The 19,533-nt window shown below is 54.2% G+C and overlaps 1 protein-coding gene across 13 annotated transcripts in view; it reads left to right on the top strand.

Moving 5' to 3' along the window:
- Positions 1-19,533, top strand: part of ANKRD11 (ankyrin repeat domain containing 11) — a 243,941-nt gene that overhangs the window by 158,005 nt on the left and 66,403 nt on the right. For 6 of the 13 annotated variants that reach the window (XM_055364543.2, XM_031003155.3, XM_063700397.1 and 3 more), the window contains one exon: positions 12,457-12,602. The exons of 1 other annotated variant lie outside the window; for it this stretch is intronic. In XM_055364543.2, the coding sequence (XP_055220518.2) occupies positions 12,516-12,602 (87 nt within the window). In that variant the 5' untranslated portion in view covers positions 12,457-12,515. Of the gene's footprint in view, positions 1-12,456; positions 12,603-15,920; positions 16,194-19,533 lie in introns of all 13 variants that reach the window. 6 more of the 13 variants (XM_031003156.3, XM_055364538.2, XM_055364539.2 and 3 more) reach the window with 2 other exon arrangements.

Genomic DNA, 19,533 nt, shown 5'->3' with positions numbered 1-19,533 from the left:
GTGTCCACTCACTCAACAGGGGCCTCTGCAGATTCGCCCGTGCTCCTGGGTGTGTCCACTCACTCAGCAGGGGCCTCCGCTGTTTTCGCCCGTGCGCCTGGGTGTGTCCACTCACTCAGCAGGGGCCTCCGCTGTTTTCGCCCGTGCGCCTGGGTGTGTCCACTCAGCAGGGGCCTCTGCAGATTCGCCCGTGCTCCTGGGTGTGTCCACTCACTCAGCAGGGGTCTCCGCTGATTTCGCCCTTGCGCCTGCGTGTGTCCACTCACTCAGCAGGGGCCTCTGCAGATTCACCCGTACGCTTGGGTGTATCCATAGCCATCCCTTTTACTGCTGAGGGGATGCCGTGATGTGAATGAAACCCAGTTTCGAGGACACCGTTGGGACACCTGTTGAAGAGTTTTCCGTATTGTCTATTATCAGTGAAAGTTCTATGAACATTCGCAAACAGGTCTTTGTGTTCACATGAGGTTCCATTTTCTCAGATAAATGTCCTGGGGTACAGTTGTTGAGTGGGGTAGCAAGCGCACACTTAGGTTCGTAAGGCCGCCTTGCTGTTCTCCAGAGCAGCAACACCACTTCGCGTTCCCACAGCAAGCGAGAGAGTTCCAGCTTTTCTACATCCTCTCCAGCATCCTTGAGTATTTTGTATTTTAGCTGTTCCGATTGGTGTGCAGTAATATCTCATTGCGGCTTTAAGTTGCGTTTCCCTAACGGCTTAGGATGTCGAGTGCCTTCATGGCTTGTTCACCACGTGCACCTCTTCTGAATGTCTGTGTCTTTTCTCTTATTTTCTAATTAATGTTTGTTGTTTGATACTTCTTTCTTCCACATACAGGCCTGCTATCTGACTTGTGATTTGCAGATATTTTTCCCTGTCTGCAGTTTGTCTTTTCACTCTTTAAACTCGGTCTTTCAAAGAGCAAAAGTTTTTAATTTTGTCGAGGTCGTTTATCAGTTTTTTCTTTTATGGATTGTGCTTTTGTTGCCATGTCTGACAACTCTTGGCCCTAGGTCCTAAAGATTTTCTCCTGTTTTTTCCTAAAATGTGTATAGGTTTTTCTAGTTTTGTTCCATATGAACCTAAGCATTTATTTTTATTTGGAGCACCTATAAATGGTACTGTGTCTTTATTTCATGTTTTTATATGATTATTGCTGGCATGTAGAAATAGAATGGTACTGTGTCTTTATTTCTTGTTTTCATATGATTATTGGTAGCATGCAGAAATAGGATGGTACTGTCTTTATTTCTTGTTTTCATAGGATTATTGCAGAAATAGGATAGGTGTTTGTGTGTTGATCTTGGATTCTGTGTTCTTGCTGAACTCTATTAAATAAAGTTTCTTGGAATTTTTGATAGATTCCTTGTGATTTTCGACATGGACACTTACACCGTCTTCAGAGAGAGACAGTTTTATTCCATTTCTTCCTTTCTGCCCTGTATGCCATTCCATCTGCAGCCCTCAGCACGTCACTCTTGATCATGTCAGCCTTGAGTTCTTGGTAGTTGGCCTTTATCGTGTTGAGGATGTTTCTCCACACTCCTGTTTTGCTAGGAATTTTTATCATGAGTTTTGAATTTTATCAAATGATTTTCTGCACCAGTTGTGATTATATGGTGTTTCTTCTTTAGCTTGTTGGCATGCTGGGTGACGTTGACTGATTGCTGGTCGAGCCAGCCTTACATATTTCGCTGTCATCAGAAGTGTAGGTGCCCTCTGCATTCCCCACCTCTGCATTTCCCACCTCTGCATTCCCCCACCTCTGCATTCCCCACCTCTGCATTCCCCACCTCTGCATTCCCCACCTCTGCATTCCCCACCTCTGCATTCCCCACCTCTGCATTCCCCACCTCTGCATTCCCCACCTCTGCATTCCCCACCTCTGCATTTCCTAGTGGACTTCTTGCTGTACCCGCTTTTCTCTGCGTCTCCGCCTGGTCGTGTGTCTGTGGAACCTCCTTAGTCCTGTCAGCCCCACGTGCAGATGTGCCCGGATGCCACCAGCAGCCCCTGGCGGGCGGGCTTTGTGTTAAGCCCCTTTCTTAGGAGATGCTGTGGGGCACTGCTCTGGGCCAAGCACCTTTTCATGCCCCGGTTGTGTTTTTTTGGTTTGGGGTTTGGGTTTTTTTTCACACAGGGTCTTGCTCTGTCACCGAGGTTGGAGTGCAGTGGTGCAATCTTAGCTCACTGCAGCCTCGACCTCCTGGGCCCAAGGGGTCTTCCTGCCTCAGGCTCCCAAGGAGCTGGGATTACAGGTGCGTGCCACCTCGACTGATTAATTTTTTGATATTTTTGTAAAGATGAGGTTTCCCTACATTGCCCGGGTCTCGAACTCATGGGCCCAAATGACCCCCCTGCCTTGGCCTCCTGAGTAGCTGGGACCACAGGGGTGAGCCACCGTGCCTGGCCTTATTTGTGTAACTTGTGGGTAGATCGAGCAGTGGGTGGGTGGTTGCTGAGTGGTGTGCACCTTCTGCTGCGGGGTGGGGGGGCGGTGGCTACGTCCCCTTCTGCAGACCGTCCTCCTCTGCATTCCCAGCAGCGGTGCGTGACACCCCTGACCTTTCTAACCTTCCTCTTCCCTGCGTGTTTCTCTCTGCTGATCACTTCCGTGTGTTTATTTCCACCCTTGCAAGCCTTGGAGGAAATCTGCCAAGTCACCCTCTGCCGTCCCTGCTTTACGGCCATGATTATTTTTAGCTGTGCAATTGTACCTTTAACACACACGCCTGCTTTTCTTTGTCTTCATCACATATAGTTTGTATCTTGGCGCCTTCTGTGTAAAAGAAGCATTTTCCTTGCTCCTCCTCCCCTTCGTCTTCACAGAGCTGTGTGTCTCCTTGTCAGCCTCCAAGCTCCCTGTTGCACTCTGCAGTGGGTGCCCTGCAGCGTGTGTTGGGCATGGCTAGGCCTGCCCGACATGCTGGGAAGCCTAAAGCTGCTCCCTCATCATGCTCATGCCCCTGAGGGTCCCAGTAGGGCCTAGCAGGGCGATGGGGCCCTCCTTCCTCTAGGAGGCCAAGACCCCTGAGAAGAACAGGTCCTGCAGCAAAAGGTCAGTGACACCTCTGAGGCCTTGCAAGGACATAGTGTGGCCTTTATCTCTGTCACCTTCTGAAAGACTGCTTCAGCTGAAAACCCAAACGTCCACCCAGTAAAAATGTACAACTCAGCAGACCACAAAGCAAACGCCTCCGCAGCCTTCACTTAGAACCCGTTTCACCGTCCCTTCCAATTCCATCCGCCAGGCAGCCATTTTCCACGTTTCGCTGATGTCTTGTCAACTAAGTATGCATCCCTAAGTACTGTAGTTGCTATTTTCAGAAATCTATGTAAATGTATCATGTATTTTGTCCCCAACATTATTACTGTGTGTGTGTGTGTGTGTGTGTGTGTGTGAGAGAGAGAGAGAGAGAGAGAGAGAGGAGAGGGGAGGGGGAGAGGGTCTGGCTCTGACGCCCGGGCTGGAGTACAGTGGCATGATCTTGGCTTACCACAGCCTCGACCTCCTGGGCTCAAGTGATCCTCCTGCCTTAGCCTCCCTGGTTGCTGAGACCGCCAGCATGCACCACAGTGTCCGGCCAATTTTTAAATTTTTCGTAGAGACAGGGTTCCTCAACATTATTTGTGAGATTGACTTATGTTGTGATGTGTTTGCCTCCTCTGCTGTGTAGTGTTCCACCCTCACATCCTAGTGGCACGCTGCAAACCCGACTGCTGTGAAGCACTTCACGCGTGTCTCTTGTGTCTGTGCACCTGCTTTTCTTTTGGACGTGTATGTCCAGAATGGCATTGCTGGGCTATAGGGCATACTTGTGTTCAGTATGAGTAGAGATTGCCAGATGCGTGAGTTGGCCCTGATGAGAGTGGACTAGTTTCCTTTGCTCCACCTCTTCACCAGTACTTGTGTGTATGAGTCAGGGTTCTCTAGAGGGACAGCACTAATAGGATAGATGTATATATGGAGGGGAGTTTATTGGGAGTATTGACTCACACAATCATGAGGTGAAGTCCCACAATAGGCTGTTGGCAAGCTGAGGAGCCAGGAAGCCAGTCCGAGTCCCCAAACCTCAAAAGTCGGGAAGCCAGCAGCGCAGCTTTCAGTCTGTGGCCGAAGACCCAAGAGCCCCTGGCAAACCACTGGTGTAGGTCCAAGAACCCAAAAGCTGAAGCACTTGGAGTCTGATGTTCGAGGGCAGGAAGTATCCAGCATGGAAGAAAGATGGAGGCTGGAGGACTCAGCCAGTCCAGTGCTTTCACGTTCCTCTGCCGTGCTGGCAGCTGATGAGATCATGCCCCCCCAGATGGAGGGTGGGTCGGCCTCTCCCCGTCCACTGACTCAATGTGAATCTCCTTTGGCAGCTTCCTCAAGATGCTCCCAGGAACAGTTACACATCATTTAGTCCAGTCAAGTTGAAACTCAGTAGTAACCCTCACACTTAGCTTGGTTTTAGTTTGCATTTTCTTGATGACTAACGAAGCTGAGAACTTTGCGCCCACGTGCCGCCCTCGTGGCTTTTTCCCTCTTCTGTGAGGCACCCACGTCGCCCCGACTCCTGTGTCCGTGCTCCTGTCGGGTGGTCTGTGTTCCGGAGCAAGGGGCTTCTGTATGTTCCACAGCCCAGTGACCAAGCATGTGTCTGAGGGGCAAAGCAGAGGCCAGTAATGCTGACCGCGCTCTCGGTGCTGCCACCCCCCGTGATAACAGAAAATGTGAGTGGAAACAGGGCTGCAGTAGAGAGTGTTGTGCCGTGGAGCACTTTGGGAGGCCGAGGCCGGCAGATCATGAGGTCAAGAGATGGAGACCACCCTGGCCAACATGGTGAAACCCTGTCTCTACCAAAAATACAAAAATTAGCTGGGCGCACTGGGGGTTTGGTTTGAACCTGTGAATTTTGGGGTGCGGGGGAGGGGCCGACACAAACATTCAAACCGTAGCAAAGAAATTCTACCTCGCGATGTGTGGTGCCTGCCTGGCCTTGGCCAGTGTGGCTTATGGGGTGAGACGGAGGACACCCATGTTAGGAGTCCTTTGCACAAAGTGTTAGCTGGAACGCCACAGTTGGTGTGGCCCTGAGGAGGGGAAGGAGAGAGAGTTGGTGCGGCCCTGAGGAGGAAGGAGAGAGAGTTGGACTCTTGGGGAGGGCTCTTCAGAACGTGCAGGGGTGTGTGGAGGCTGGACAGAGACGTTGACGTGGACTGTCAGACGGTGTGCGGGAGGGCCTGCTTCCTGTGAGGGCCTCTGTCCCTCGGCTCTTCCCCTGCCCTGGGCTCTGCCCCCCTGCCCTGGGCTTAGCCCCCATGCCCTCGGCTCAGCCCCCCTGCCCTGGGCTCTGCCCCCCTGCCCTGGGCTCTGCCCCCCTGTCCTCGGCTCAGCCCCCCTGCTCTGGGCTCAGTCCCCCTGCCCTCGGCTCAGCCCCCCTGCCCTGGGCTCAGCCCCCCTGCCCTGGGCTGCTTGCTCTCCCCTTGCCCACTGAGATGGTGAGAGGTGAGAGGCCAGTGGTGCTTCTCTTCCATACCTGGGATCACCACAGTGCTGTGGGTCATAGGGTGTGTCACTCAAGGGCTTTGCACACAGTAGGCCTGCCAGGTATGCAGCTCTTTTTCCTTTTCTCGTTTTTTCTTTTTTCCTCCACTCAGTCCGTTGGAGACTTCTCTCCCTCTGAGGTGTGCACAAGGCACCACTCCTGACGCAGCCGCTGGAGAGCGTGCTTCTCCCTTTCCACGGAGCGCACAACAGCTGGCAGGGCTCAGCTGGAAAAGGCAGGGGTTGCTGTAAAGCATCCTTCAGACACCAGCCTGGGAAGCATGGCGAAACCCAACTCCACAGAAAATGCAAAAATTAGCCGGGCATGGTGCCACGGGCCTGTACTCCCAGCTACTTGGGAGGCTCAAGTGAGCGGATAGCTTGAGCCCAGGAGGCAGAGGCTGCAGTGAACTGTGATCACACCGCTGCACTCCAGCCTGGGCAACACAGCTGTCTCAAACAAACAAACAAACAAAAGAACTCTTCAGATAAAGCTAAGGTATCTGGAGCATGGCCGTGTGCTGCAGGCAGGCCAGACCTCATCACCATGCGGGGCTGTGCCCAGGGCCGAGGTGGGAGCAAGCCCCTGATGCCACACAGGACTGCTGCTTCCAGCTCCTCCTCACTCCCCCTTCCCCACCCTCCCCAGTGTCCCCCTCAAGGCAAACAGGCCTTTGGTGTTTGATCCTGTCAGTCATGAGTGTGTTCCTGTCTTTGGAATTGGAGCTGGGATTGAAGGTTCTTGGAGAGCTTCCCTTGAAGGGCTTCCCTCCCCTTTTCCACCCTGCTGCTGACTTCCTGTCTTCTTCCTCCTGGGCCTCTGAGGCCACGTGCCTGCGTGAGGGGAGGGGCTGAATCACATCCCTTCTCAGGGGCCTTGGGCACCATTCGATATTTAAATGGTCATTACACAAACTAGTGGTTGGTGGAGTTGTTAACTTACATAAGGAGAGGAGCATTTGCCCAGGACGTACGTAAAGCCCTGTTCTATCAACATACTGTGGAAGACAAATCTGAATTTGAAGTGTTCTCTTTCCCTCTGGGAGTCTTCGGAGGGTAATGTTGTCACATGTGTTCAGGGAGAGAGACTCACCCAGGTGTAAGGGGGCTTGGTGTTTTAATACAAATTACAGCAAACCCTTGAACAACACAGGGGTTGGGGGGTGCCAGCCTCCTGTGCAGTTGAAAATTTGTGTAGAACTTTTAACTTTCCCCAAACTTAACTAACAGCCTTCTGTTGACCAGAGCCTTCCTGACCACATAAAGCCAGTCACACACATTTTGTATGTTATGTGTGTTCTGCTCTTACTGTTAGGGTAGAGCAAACTAGAGACGTGAAAATACTGAGATCATGAGGAGAAAATAGACTTAGGCCTCGCGCAGCAGCAGCGGGTCTCCACGAATGGCTTTCGTCCTCCTGGTTTTCACGTTGAGGAGGCTGAAGAGGAAGAGGAGAGATGGGTCTTGCTGTCTCAGGAGTGGCAGAGGTGGAAGAAAATCTGCGTGTAAGTGAACCCACGCAGTGCAAACCCAGACCCAGGTTGTTCATGGTCAGCTGTGCTTACATTCCATCCCTTTATTGAAGGTGAATTTCAACCCCGAAGAAGTCTTTTTTTTTCTGTGAGTTTTAAGATTAGTTGTGTCATTACAAGTTTTTTCTTATACGGGCCTTCTCAGGTGTTAGTGTGCAGAACAGAACATGCTTAAAATGCAGGTTTGGGTTCAGAAGGCCCGAGGGGACCCGTGAGTCTCCATGGTCCACGGACTCCCTGGTGATGCCAAGGCCTCTGGCAAGGAGTGCTCCTGGGCAGCCCCCGCGCCGCAGCTCCAGCTCCCCACCCGGCCCCACAGTCCCCGCCTCACAGTCCCCGCCCCGCAGCTCCCGCCTCACACCCTGCCCTGCAGGCCCCGCCCCACACCCTGCCCTGCAGGCCCCGCCCCACAATCCCCTCCCCACAGTCCCGCCCTGCAGCCCCAGTCCTGCCCCGCCCGACAGGTGTCTCAGGGTTGTCCTGGCCCAGCTCAGATCCTAGAAGCCGGGGAGAGGCAGCGCCGGATTCCTCACCAGTGCCTGCTCTTGTCAGCTGAAGAGACCAGATAGGCTGAAATTGCTGGGGTTTTTGCCAAACTGACCTTGCCGTAGTCAGTGTAACCACTTCTGCATCAGGCTTGATCCTGGAGGAAGGCTCTTTGGTGCTCGCTGCATCTCCTGTGGAGCAGAGGGAATCGCAGCTGGGCTCCTGTGTGTGAGGAGGGGGAGGGCGCGATGCCTGGATGGTTCAGGCGAAGGCTCTGTGCTCGCTGCCGCGTGGTGGGTGCTGGGAAACCTGCCCTGTGCCTTCCCTGGGCCGGTCTTGACAGCATCTGTCACCTCCTGAGTGCTCTTGAAGCCACCTTCCGGGAGGAGCAGGCCATCGTTGTTCCTGTCACGTCTGTCCTGCCAGCCCCGTAGAAGGATTGTCTTTTGAGCCCCATTGCAGGGGAGGTGGAGCCCCTCTGGGCTGCAGGGCCTCTCGCAGTGTGGAGAGGCACAGGGCAAGGACGGCTGTTCCCAGCATCACCTGGCCCTGGATCCCAGAGCTGGCCGCAGACACTGTCCACTCCGCTGGGCTGAGTTGTGTCTTATTTTGGCACAAATGCGGGGCTGCCAGGTAATGGGCAAGTTCCCTGAGCCCACAGCCTTGGCGCCGTGGCTTCTGCCTCAGGGAGTGTGCCAGTGGCTCGTGTGGGGGACTCCCGCCACCCTGGACTCTCGGTGACCCTGACAGTCCACGAAGCTGGGACGGTTGCCATCCGCCAGGAGGTGAAGTAACAAGGAATGCGTGGCCTGGGGGTGGTCAGGGCCAGGTGCTGGCCGGCCCCTCGGCTCTGCGTTTACCTTCCCGCAGCTGTGCCTTGCCGCTCAGCACAGGGCGTGAGTCAGCCCCAGTGGCCTGAGGCGTGTTTCAGTCTCCTGCTGACTCAAGGGTTGCGAGTTTAAAATAGACTTTGCCTGATAACTTGGAAATGAGGGAGATTTAGGCTGCACTTAAAATGAGTCTAGGCAGGGACAGCCAAGTCACCTTCCAGGGAAGAGTCTCCCCCGGGAGTGAGACCCGGTGGCTTCTGTTGTGTGGTCGGCTGTGCAGCATCGTGATGAGAAGGCACAGGGGCCGTGGAACTGTCTAAAGAGGGGACTCCCAGCTTCAAGGACTGTTTTATGTGACAGCCCTGCCAGGGAGGCCTGGGGACATCATCACAGCCCCCACCCTCAGACAACACCCATGAGTCAGCAGAGCCTGTTGGCCTGACTCCTGAGTGCCGTGCAGACCCTGGGAGAAGTCAGTGACACGGCTGAGTAACGGTTCCTCGGCCCTCGGCTGGCTCTACCATTTCACGGCAAGGGGTGAGGCTGACCAGCCCTGAGCCTGGTGGAGGGAACACAGGGCAGTGTGGGGGCCAAAGGTGCCAGAGGCATCACCAGGGCAGCTTCTGGGAGGACTGGGATGGCAAGTCTTGGAACAGAACAAAAGCAACTGGAGCCTCTGTCCTCATCTGGTCTGTCATTGAAAAAGACTCTAGAGTGGGCCGCGTGCTGCACGCCTGGTGCCTGCAGGCGGGTCCTGGGAGGTGTGGGCCGCGTGCTGCACGCCTGGTGCCTGCAGGCGGGTCCTGGGAGGTGTGGGCCGCGTGCTGCACGCCTGGTGCCTGCAGGCGGGTCCTGGGAGGTGTGGGCCGCGTGCTGCACGCCTGGTGCCTGCAGGCGGGTCCTGGGAGGTGTGGGCCGCGTGCTGCACGCCTGGTGCCTGCAGGCGGGTCCTGGGAGGTGTGGGCCGCGTGCTGCACGCCTGGTGCCTGCAGGCGGGTCCTGGGAGGTGTGGGCCGCGTGCTGCACGCCTGGTGCCTGCAGGCGGGTCCTGGGAGGTGTGGGCCGCGTGCTGCACGCCTGGTGCCTGCAGGCGGGTCCTGGGAGGTGTGGGCCGCGTGCTGCACGCCTGGTGCCTGCAGGCGGGTCCTGGGAGGTGTGGGCCGCGTGCTGCACGCCTGGTGCCTGCAGGCGGGTCCTGGGAGGTGTGGGCCGCGTGCTCCACGCCTGGTGCCTGCAGGCGGGTCCTGGGAGGTGTGGGCCGCGTGCTCCACGCCTGGTGCCTGCAGGCGGGTCCTGGGAGGTGTGGGCCGCCTGCTGCACGCCTGGTGCCTGCAGGCGGGTCCTGGGAGGTGTGGGCCGCGTGCTGCACGCCTGGTGCCTGCAGGCGGGTCCTGGGAGGTGTAGCCTGGGCTAGATGGCAGCTACATCCAAACCAGCTTCATCCACATCCAGCAGCTGCTTCAGCAGCACATCTCAGCTGTCACCATCTCGATGACTGTGATGAGGGTGGTGGTTCATGGAGAGGCGGGGGCTGGGGTTGCAGGGCCTCAAGCACATCGCTGCCATCGGTAACATGTTGTAGCCAAGGCCAGGTGGACACGAGGGTCCTGGAAGGGCCGCGGCCTGGATGGTCTTAGCTGTCATCATGCAGGTGGCTGGAGATACGTCTCCAGAAAACACAGCGTACACCTGGGACAACACTCCCGAGCCCCCGGAGTGTTCGCTGTGATGCAGGCCGTGAAAAGTATTCTGCCTGGTGGGTGCGACCCACTTCCTCCACCTCCTGAGCGGACTCCCAGATCCCTGGTCCATTGGGGAAGGTGCCTGGGCAAAGCACCAAGCTAGGGACATGGAGAGAATCAGGTGTCTCAGGAGTGAAGTGATAAGCCCCGCACTGTCGGGGCCCAGACACCGTCCGGAGGCCGTGGGGTCTGCGCCCTGACCACGCCAGAGCTGTTGAGTGTGTCCATGGGCCACAGACTCACATCTGGGATCAGGACGGTGGACTCTACATGATGAAGGCCCCGTTTTTCCATCCTGAGAGCAGGCAGTCTGGATTTTTTAAAATGTTAATTCCAGATAGTCCTTAAACTTGTAAACATTCCCACTGAGTTTCTAGACAGCCATGAGCTTGAACAGCCTTCCGAGTCAGGTGCTGAGATGCCCTTTCTCCAGGCTGAGACATTCCGGTTTTGTGGTGGAAAATTGGAAGAGAATGTAAAATTCATTGGTTCAGGTAGAGAGAGAAAATATCTCTGGCCTCAGCCATCAGGGATGGTGGATGGAAACACCTGCTCACCTGCACCGCGGGTGGAGGTGTCAGGCAGTGAATACGTTGACCTGACCTGTCCCTCTCTCCAGAATAACTTCACCTGTGTTCTTGTGCCAGTTAAATACCAAGACAGCACTTGGTGGGATTTTATCATTTATTTTAGAAAGACAAAGCAGGTCATGAGATGGTGTTGGAGGAGAAGCATCTTGTGGTCCCAGCCAAGCCTGCGTCCAGGGGCAGGCGGCATGCAACGTAACCTTTAGCTGATGGGGTGGAGGTGGGAGAGGCTCACAGTGGAGCTGCCACTCACAGATGGGTCTGCACGTCGTGTTTCAAAAGCCATACTTTGTGCATGAGCGAGATGGGTAGATGCAGGGCAGCGAGTTGCAGAAGCTGCTTCTCCTGGCATGGTCGCGCACAGAGGTGCTGTGGCGGAAAGGGCAGAGACGTGCACACAGTTCCATTTGTATGAAATGTTTTCTAACTGACGGTGTGGCGAGTACATGATGGGGGGACAGTGGCTTTGGGTGTGGGTGTGTAGGTGTGTCCACCATTCCTCTCGTGAGTGCACCCGGGAGGCCTGGCTGTGATGGTGAACAAACCTAGAAGGCCCACAGGCAGGGAGGAGGCCTATGCTCCGAGAGTGTCCATGCCAGGCGTGGCGTGGGGAAGTTGGCATCGCCACAGAAGAGACCAGGACAAGGCTGGGAAGGAAGAAGTGCGCTCGCACCGTGTGTCGCAGAGGGGCAGCCTCACACCACGGGGGTGGGAGTCGGAAGCGGGGGCTCGGGGAAGGCCTCCCCCAACTGCCTGTTGGGTTTCCTGCAGGAAGAGAGGGACGGGGCAGAGCAAATAGTTCGGGAGTGGCTGCTTCGGAAAGTTCTTGCAGGCTTTGTGCTGTAGGGACACTTTCTAGTTTCCTTTACCTGGCTCTGCGCTGGTTTCAGGCAGGGCTTGGCCTGAGTGTGGACTTGGGTAAGAAGGTGATTGGGTTGCATGGGAGCCCTTGGCTATCTAGGAATTTGAGAGAGGGGCAGTCTCTCCCTGGCCAGAAATTTGTTAAGATGGCAAAATTTCCTAAAATAAAACATGATTAATAAATAACAATAATACACAATTAATACAGTATGTGTCCTCGGATTTCCTGGGAAACCCAGGAGCTGGAGCCTGAGGCCGGAGGGGGCGTCTGCTTCCATGGGTGTGGAGTTGGGACCTCGGAGCTGCTGGGACTCCCTCAGAGACACCCCTTGCCTACCAAGTTAGGGAACTGGGTGTGCAAAAAGCACAGGCCTGGTGGGGGACAGGAGCTCCTTCCCAGGTGGTGAGTGGGGCGTGAGGCTGGGGCTGTGGACATGACCTGCCAGACCTGAGGGCTGGGGTACTGCGCTGCGTGTTGTGACCTTGCGCTGCGTGTTGTGACCTTGCCTGTGCTGCGGGGAAGGGACTGCCTTGTGGTGCCTGACCGTTTTGGGTGTAGCCTATACCAGGTGGGACCCAGGATCCAGGTGCTGCTGACTGCCACCCAGAACACAGCCACACCCTAGGCCATGCGTCCCTTTCTGCCACTACGAAGTGCTTGACCCTTCTCTGTTCTCCTTCCTGCTCAAAGCTGCCATTCCTGTTGCTGGTGACCCCTTTATGGGAGGCGTATCCTGAGAAGTCCCTTCCTGGGCCTGGCCCGGGCCCCAGCCCTGATCAGAACAGCTGCCTGCCTTGACCAGTTACTGAGTCTGTTGAGTGCGGTGTGAGAGTGGATGAGTTTTGAGCTGCCTCTGAATTCAGTGAATTGTGTGTCTTCTCTTTTGAAGCAGACGGTTGATGATGAAGCGCCGGCCGTGTAAATGAAGATCGGGTGAGGAGCAGGACGATGCCCAAGGGTGGGTGCCCTAAAGCACCACAGCAGGAAGAGCTTCCCCTCAGCAGCGACATGGTGGAGAAGCAGACTGGGAAAAAGGTAATGCTGCCCCCTCCCAGCCGTGCATGCTCACCGCACCCAGATGGGGATGAGGTGGGAATGGGGTGCTGCCCGCCTGTGGCCTGTTCTCCGCCCTCCGGCCCTTTCCCTGCGCCTCTGTCTGCAGCCAGGAGTGGAGAGGGTGGTGAGGAGTGATCTTTTCTAAAGTGGCCTTGCTTTTTTTGTATTTGTTATTTGGGGACCGAAGTCAAGCGTTAAATAATAGCTTTATGTACAGAAGTTGGCCTGAGCCTCAATGTGGCTGCACGTTTCTACCCCCAGAAGTCCAGGATTTCTGTCCTGGCTCCTGTTAGTCCTGTCAGGCATTCAGATATCCTGACTGCAAGCAATGCTGGGCCACGTTACTTCCAACTGTGGTTTATTCTAAATGTGAATAGGAAAATGGGATGTCAATCAAAACCACTGCATTTTATTAATGTGCGGTTAACGCTGATTCCTGGTGTGCAGACTTCCTGCCTTGCAGTGTGGGGGGTGATGCAGTTTCCTGGGGTGCAGACTTCCTGTCCTGCAGTATTGGCGGGTGCTGCTGGGTTCTGGGGTGTTAGGAAGTACAGACTTCCTGTCCTGCAGTGTGAGGGGAGACACTGAGTTCTGGGGTGTGCCCGGCGAATGTGAACTTGGACAGATCCAGGTTCAAGTTCAGGCTTTGCCATGTGTTATCTTTGTGACCGTCAACAAGTCAGGTGTCTCCTGAGTCAGCTTCCTGTCTCTGCAGCAGGCACAGTATCGTGTCTGGTGGAGTGAATGGTGAGGCAGGGCCTTGCTGTGCAGGATGTGTGTCAGCTCCTGCCATCCTGTCGCTGTTGTCCTTTGATCCTCGTGCCTCCTTGCTCCTCCTAACTGCTTGGCCAGTGTGGCAGGCCGTTCATCTGTGACCTGTCTGACCCTCGGTGGTCCCTGGTGGGCAGGGTCCCCTCAGTGTGTTCCTGGTTGCCGGTTGCTCTGGGCCGCCTTCTGGTCCCCAGGTCACTACCTGTGAGGCCTCTTGCTGCTTCCTGTGCTGCTGTGCTGCAGCCTGTCTGCTCATGTTGTGGGTTTGGTATGGTGTGAGCTCAGCAGGGCTTCCACACGCGAACATAACCAGCAAGACGGCCTTCCCCTCAGCAGCAACATGATGGCGACTCAGTCCACTTCTTTTTGGTGAATCGTGAAGCATTTTGTGAATACGGACACGTGCAGGTGCTAAACGACAGCAGCTCTGAGACCCTTGATGTCTGGGCAGCATCCAAGTGTCTGCTCCCACTTGCTCTGTCCCAAGCTCCTCATGCCATGTGCAGGGCTGGGTGGGTTCCATGGCTTGCAGCCACCAGCGAAGGATGAGCTGAAGCCAGTGCTTGGTCAGCACCACACTGCCGAGCTCACAGGCGGGGACACACGTGTCTGTGAAGCCTACGGAGAGTCAGGGTTTGGTGGTTGTGATGGGCGTGTCCTGCTGAGCTCCTGAGGTGGTGGGTGGTCAGGGTGCTGATGTGTGGCCTTCAGCAGTGAGGCAGAAAGGCGCAAGGGCAGTTCACGCTTCCCGGTGGTCCCTGCTTTTCTGTGGCTGAGCAGTCAGTGCTGGGGTAGCTTCACGTCGCCGCCCTCATCTTCCTCATCTCGTGGGGTTGGGTCCTGGGACTCAGCATTCACAGGGAGCAGCCAGCTCTGCAAGGGTGCAGAATACTTTGCATACAGCTCAGGCCTCGCCCCCATCCTCTTGAGCTCCTGCCACTGCCACCAAGCTTCGGCTTCATCATGCTCCATGCCTCCACTGAGCATTGGCTCCCAAAGAGGTCGTGTATGGTGTGGTTTCACCCCGAGAGCGTGGAGGCGTGAGCCGTGTGTTTGGATCAGAAACCTGTCATGTTCACACGGGGGATGTGGGTGGGGGCCCCAGGACCTCAGAACGTCTGTGAAAGGGCTGCTTGGCTTCTGCACCTGGGGTGTGCTCTAGGAACAAAGAGATTTGGGTTGTGCCCTTGAGGGTCTGATGCTGGAGTTCTGGAGCAGCTGTGTGAACAGACTGCTGAGTGAACCTGGCCTGCGCTTCATAGAGGATCCCAGCCTCTGTGCCCGCAGGTTTTAGGGTAAGGGTGGTAGTGGTGGCCTGGGTAGGATGCAGAAGGTATGTGGGGAAAGGAGATCCTGGCCCTGGCATTGATGGCGAGGTGGCACCTGTCACTCCTGTTCTCTGTGCCTGGTCTGATGAAGATCAGTAAGCAGTGGAGGGAAGAGGGAGCTCTCCTGGCTCAGGTCTCAGATATGCTTATTGAGGAGGTGGTTCTCTGAGCCGCTTGACACACCAGCAGGCTGGGCGTGGTGGAGCCCTGTGTCAGTGGACTTGCAGGGAAGGCAGTCTCGGCAGGGTAGCATGAGACGAGAAAGGCCGGAAGAGCCACAGAGAGCAGGTCATGTTGGCGCAGGAGGCAGGGTGTCCTGATTTGCCGGCAGCCCCAGCTTTGAGTTGTTCTCTTGTTTAAGGAGAAGAGAGACTTGATGAACTGGCCTGATAATGTCGATGCGAGCTCTGTTCACACGTGTGCTGTGAGGGATGTGTGGATTTCACTCTGGGCTTTTCCAGTAAGGTAGCTGTGTTATGGATTCAATTGTATGTGTGTTTTTTTGTTGTTGTTTGTTTGTTTGTTTGTTTTTGAGACAGGGTCTGACTCTGTCACCCAGGGTGGAGTGCAGTCGTAGAGTCTCAGCTCACTGCAACTTCTGCACCCCTCCATAACCCCCCACCCTGCCCCACTGCCCCAGGCTCAAGCAATCCTCCTACTTCAGCCTCCCTTGTAGCTGGGACCACAGGAGCATACCACCACACCCGGCTAATTTTTGTATGTTTTGTAGAGACGAGATCTTACTATGTTGCCCAGGCTGGTCTCAAGCTTCTGAGCTCAAGTGATCCTTCAGCTTCCGCATCACAGGCATGAACTACCACACCCAGCCTGTCCCGTTTTGTTTGTTTGTTTGTTTTTCCAACTACTGACAGTAAAGCCAGGCATTTTCCTCATGGAGGCAGACAAATTTTAAACGCATTACAGGGAGTAGGGAGCTCTCAGGCCTGGTGGAGCTTTCTTAGCTTGAACAGTAGCTTGAAATAGAATGCCTGGGAAGACGCACTCCTGGTTGCAGCTGCTGTTAGAAGAGGCTGTATTCCTTAGGGAGGAAGTGAGCCCCAAGTGCCAGAACTCAGGTTGCACACATCTGACCTGCCTTCTCCTGGTACAGGCTGAAATGGTTTCTGCTCAGTCTTCTACCATAAACTCCCTTTTCTCCAGATACAGCTTTATGTTATCAAAAACAATATATTTTTAGATTTTTCCAAAAGAATCGTGATCTCAGTGACATATACGTGGAAGATGGAAATGGAGCCCACGACTCTGCAGTGCATCCTGATGCCGCGCTGACCTGACGGCTTCTGCGTGTCCCTTTGGCTGCACCAGTGAGCACAGTGGCAGGCGTGTCAGAGAAAGGGCCCCTTCTGCAGACGGTCTCTCACCATTGCCGAGCACGGAATCCCAGAACCGCTGAGCTGCCTCGGGAAGAACCAGCAGGTGTCTGCATCGTTGAGTGTGTTCTGATCCAAAGGTGTGCAGGGCTACAGAGAACAGTGTCGTCCCCACCCCATGGGTCCCGTCGTCCCCACCCCATGGCACAGTCACCCTGTCTCACTGTGCTCCATGCACGCCACTCAGAACACAGGCAGCCTCACAGCCCCCTGAGCTTCACTTGGTGGTTCTCAAAGTGTGTCCTTCGACGAGCAGTCACCTGAACTGCTGGAGCTTGTTAGGAACCCACATTCACAGCCCCACTGAGACCTGGCGAGCTGTGTGGAGGCCGAGAGGCTGGAGATGGCGTCCATGGGCGTGGAGGCTGCAGTTGAGAACTGAGCATGTGAGCCCTCCAGCGAGTCTCAGCAGAAACCCCCCCCAGTCTGTGCCAGTTACAGACTCACATCTGGTCTGAGGCCCCTCCCCGAAGATAGCTTTGTCAGTGCTGCAGGTGGGGAGCTGGGAGCTACGTCCCTCAAGATAAGTATTCCAGAGTGACCTTAGCTGAGAAGCTGGGAGGCGCATGGCTGGGCCTCGGCGTGTCCCACCTCAGGCTGTGGTTTCACGAGCCAGTCTGGCATGGGGTCTGTACTCAGAACAGAGCCCAGAATTCCCCCTCATGCTTCGGGAGGAGCAGGAGGCCGTGTCTGATGGCGAGAGCACAGGAGGGCGAAGCTGGGCTCACACACCCCTGAGACCGCTGTGGGCCCACATGGGCTCCTGGAGAGGGTGATTTCTGTCCATCTTTTCACTAAGGCAGAAAAGGACATAGAGCAGCATCACAGAGGAAGCCAGACTTGCTGGGCTTGCTGGACTTGGATCCGCTTCTCTTCCCAGTCTTAGGGCTCAGAGCACACGGCCTGTGGCCCGCCAGCTCCTACCATTTCTGCTTACCTGACAGTTGGGCTTCCCCCACCACCCAGTTCACATGCCTGCATGCTGCCTCCGCCCTGCCCCGCCCCTCCCCTGCATGATTCCTCTCTGTAGAACACACTGTCCTCATCTCCTCCCACTGGAGGTTTAGCTCTGAAGCAGCGAATTTGCATTCTCTGCATTCTCAGCTCTGCCACATGCCGTCTGCACTGAGGCTTACCTGATGCTGTGAACGGCAAGCTCCTCAGGTTCTCACATCACGTTTAAGAAGTGGAAGTTCCTGGCCAGGCGCGGTGGCTCACACCTGTCATCCCAGCACTTTGGGAGGCCGAGGCACGAGGATCACCCGAGGTCGGGAGTTCGAGACCAGCCTGGCCAACATGGCGAAACCCCATCTCTACTAAAAATACAAAAATTATCTGGGCATGGTGTTGCATGCCTCTAATCCCAGCTACTCAGGAGTCTGAGGCAGGAGAATTGCTTGAACCCGGGAGGCATGGGCTGCAGTGAGCTGAGATCGCATCACCACACTCCAGCCTGGGTGACAGAGTGAGAATCTGTGTCGGGGAAGAAAAAAGAAGTGGAAGTCCTTCCCTGTGTTCCTGATTTTCATTATTAGAATAAAGCAAAAACTTCCCACTTTAAGAAAGAAAAAGCCAAGAAAATCCCCTTGGCTCTGGGTCCTTAGACAGTGTTGTATAGGGTGCTCTGAGCAGCCTCCATGTCTTCACTCTTGCCCAACTCCCAAGATAGAGGTCCATTCTATTTAATATTTTCTTCTAGAACTTGTGCTCTCTTTTAAAATCCTATCTTTGGCAAACGAAGGTCACAGAAGTTTTTCCTGTGTTCTGTAAGTTTGATAGTTTTAGTTCTTAGATGTAGGTCTATGATCCATTTCTAGTTAATTTTTGTATGTGGTGTGAGGTAAGCATAGATTTTCATGTTTTGTATGTTGTGTGAGGTAAGCATAGAGGTTCATGTTTTGTATATGGTGTGAGGTAAGCGTAGAGGTTCATGTTTTGTATGTGGTGTGAGGTAAGCATAGAGGTTCTTGTTTTGTATCTAGATAGACAGTTGTTGTGTCAGTACTATACTGATACCAAAGCCAGACAAAGGTACTACAGGATAAGAAAACGACAGACCAATGGCCCTCATGAACACAAACATACAAATTTTAAAAAGAATTTTAGCAAATTGAATTCATCAGCTTATAAAATAAAATGAATAATGTACCATGACCAACCAAGTAGGGTTGATTCCAAGAATTCAAGGTTGAACCTCCAATATCAATCAGTTCAAGTTGTTATAAGACTGAAAAAACCATGTGATCATACCAACTAATGCAGCAAAAACATTTGACAAAAGTCAACACACATTCATTATTTTAAAAAAAATTCTGCAAACTAGGAATAGAGAGGAATTTCCTCAACCTGACAGAGAGCATCTGTGAAAACCTGCAACTGACATCATATTTAACGTCAAAGACTGAATTCTTTCCACCTAAAATTGAGAACAGACAAAGAAACACTGGCCATCTCCGCTGCAATCAGCATCATCCTGCAGACTCCAGGCAGCACGAAAGTCAGACTGAAGAGGAAAGAGGAACACTGTCTTTATTCACAGACATCGATGGAGGAAAGCCCAAGACATCTGTACAAAAGCTACAACAATCAGTGAGCGTAGCATGGTGTTCCAGTGCAAACCCAGTATGCAGAAGTGTATTTCTAAATACTCGTAAATAATAGAGGGCTGAAATTGTAAAAATGTTCACAGTAGTATAAAAAATACGGATTATTTTGGGGTAAATTTGACCAAAGATGTGCTGCAAAACCTGTACCCTGAAAGCTGCAAAATATTCCTGAGAACTGAGAGAAATTCAGAAACACCTAAATGCAGAGTTATACAATATTCATAGATCAGGAAACCCTCAAAACTGGATGCCATCTCTCTCCACATTGATGTACAGATTCAGTGTAATGCCAGCCAAAATCCCTGTGGGCTTTTTTGGGTAGAAATTCATAAGACGATTCCAAAGTTAATAGGGAAATTGAAAAGACCTAGAATAACCAAAGCCACCTTGAGAAAGAACAGAATTGGAGGACGCAGACAGTGTAGTTTCATCGCTTCCTCTAAAGCTACAGGCATGAGGTAGTGTGCTTCCTTTTGGTAGCAGGACAGACCCAGGGGTGAGTGGAACAGAAGCGAGCTCACAGGCAGATCCCACACACAGGCAGACCCTGCACACCACACACAGGCAGACCCCACACAGGCCGACCCCACACACAGGCAGGCCACACACGGGCAGACCCCACACCCCACGCACAGGCGGACCTCTCACCCTACATACAGGCAGACCCCATACAGGCCGACCCCACACACAGGCAGGCCACACACAGGCCGACCCCTCACTCCACACATGGGCAGACCCCACACACAGGTGGACCCCGCACACAGGCAGTTTGGATACCAAGGCAACTGAGCTGGGGATGGAACTGGAAGGACCA

The sequence above is a fragment of the Gorilla gorilla genome, chromosome 18 (genome assembly GCF_029281585.2).
Source record: "Gorilla gorilla gorilla isolate KB3781 chromosome 18, NHGRI_mGorGor1-v2.1_pri, whole genome shotgun sequence".
Lineage (NCBI taxonomy): Eukaryota > Metazoa > Chordata > Mammalia > Primates > Hominidae > Gorilla > Gorilla gorilla.
The sequence above is the reverse complement of the archived record's forward strand: the minus strand, read 5'-3'. Positions and strand labels throughout refer to the sequence as shown.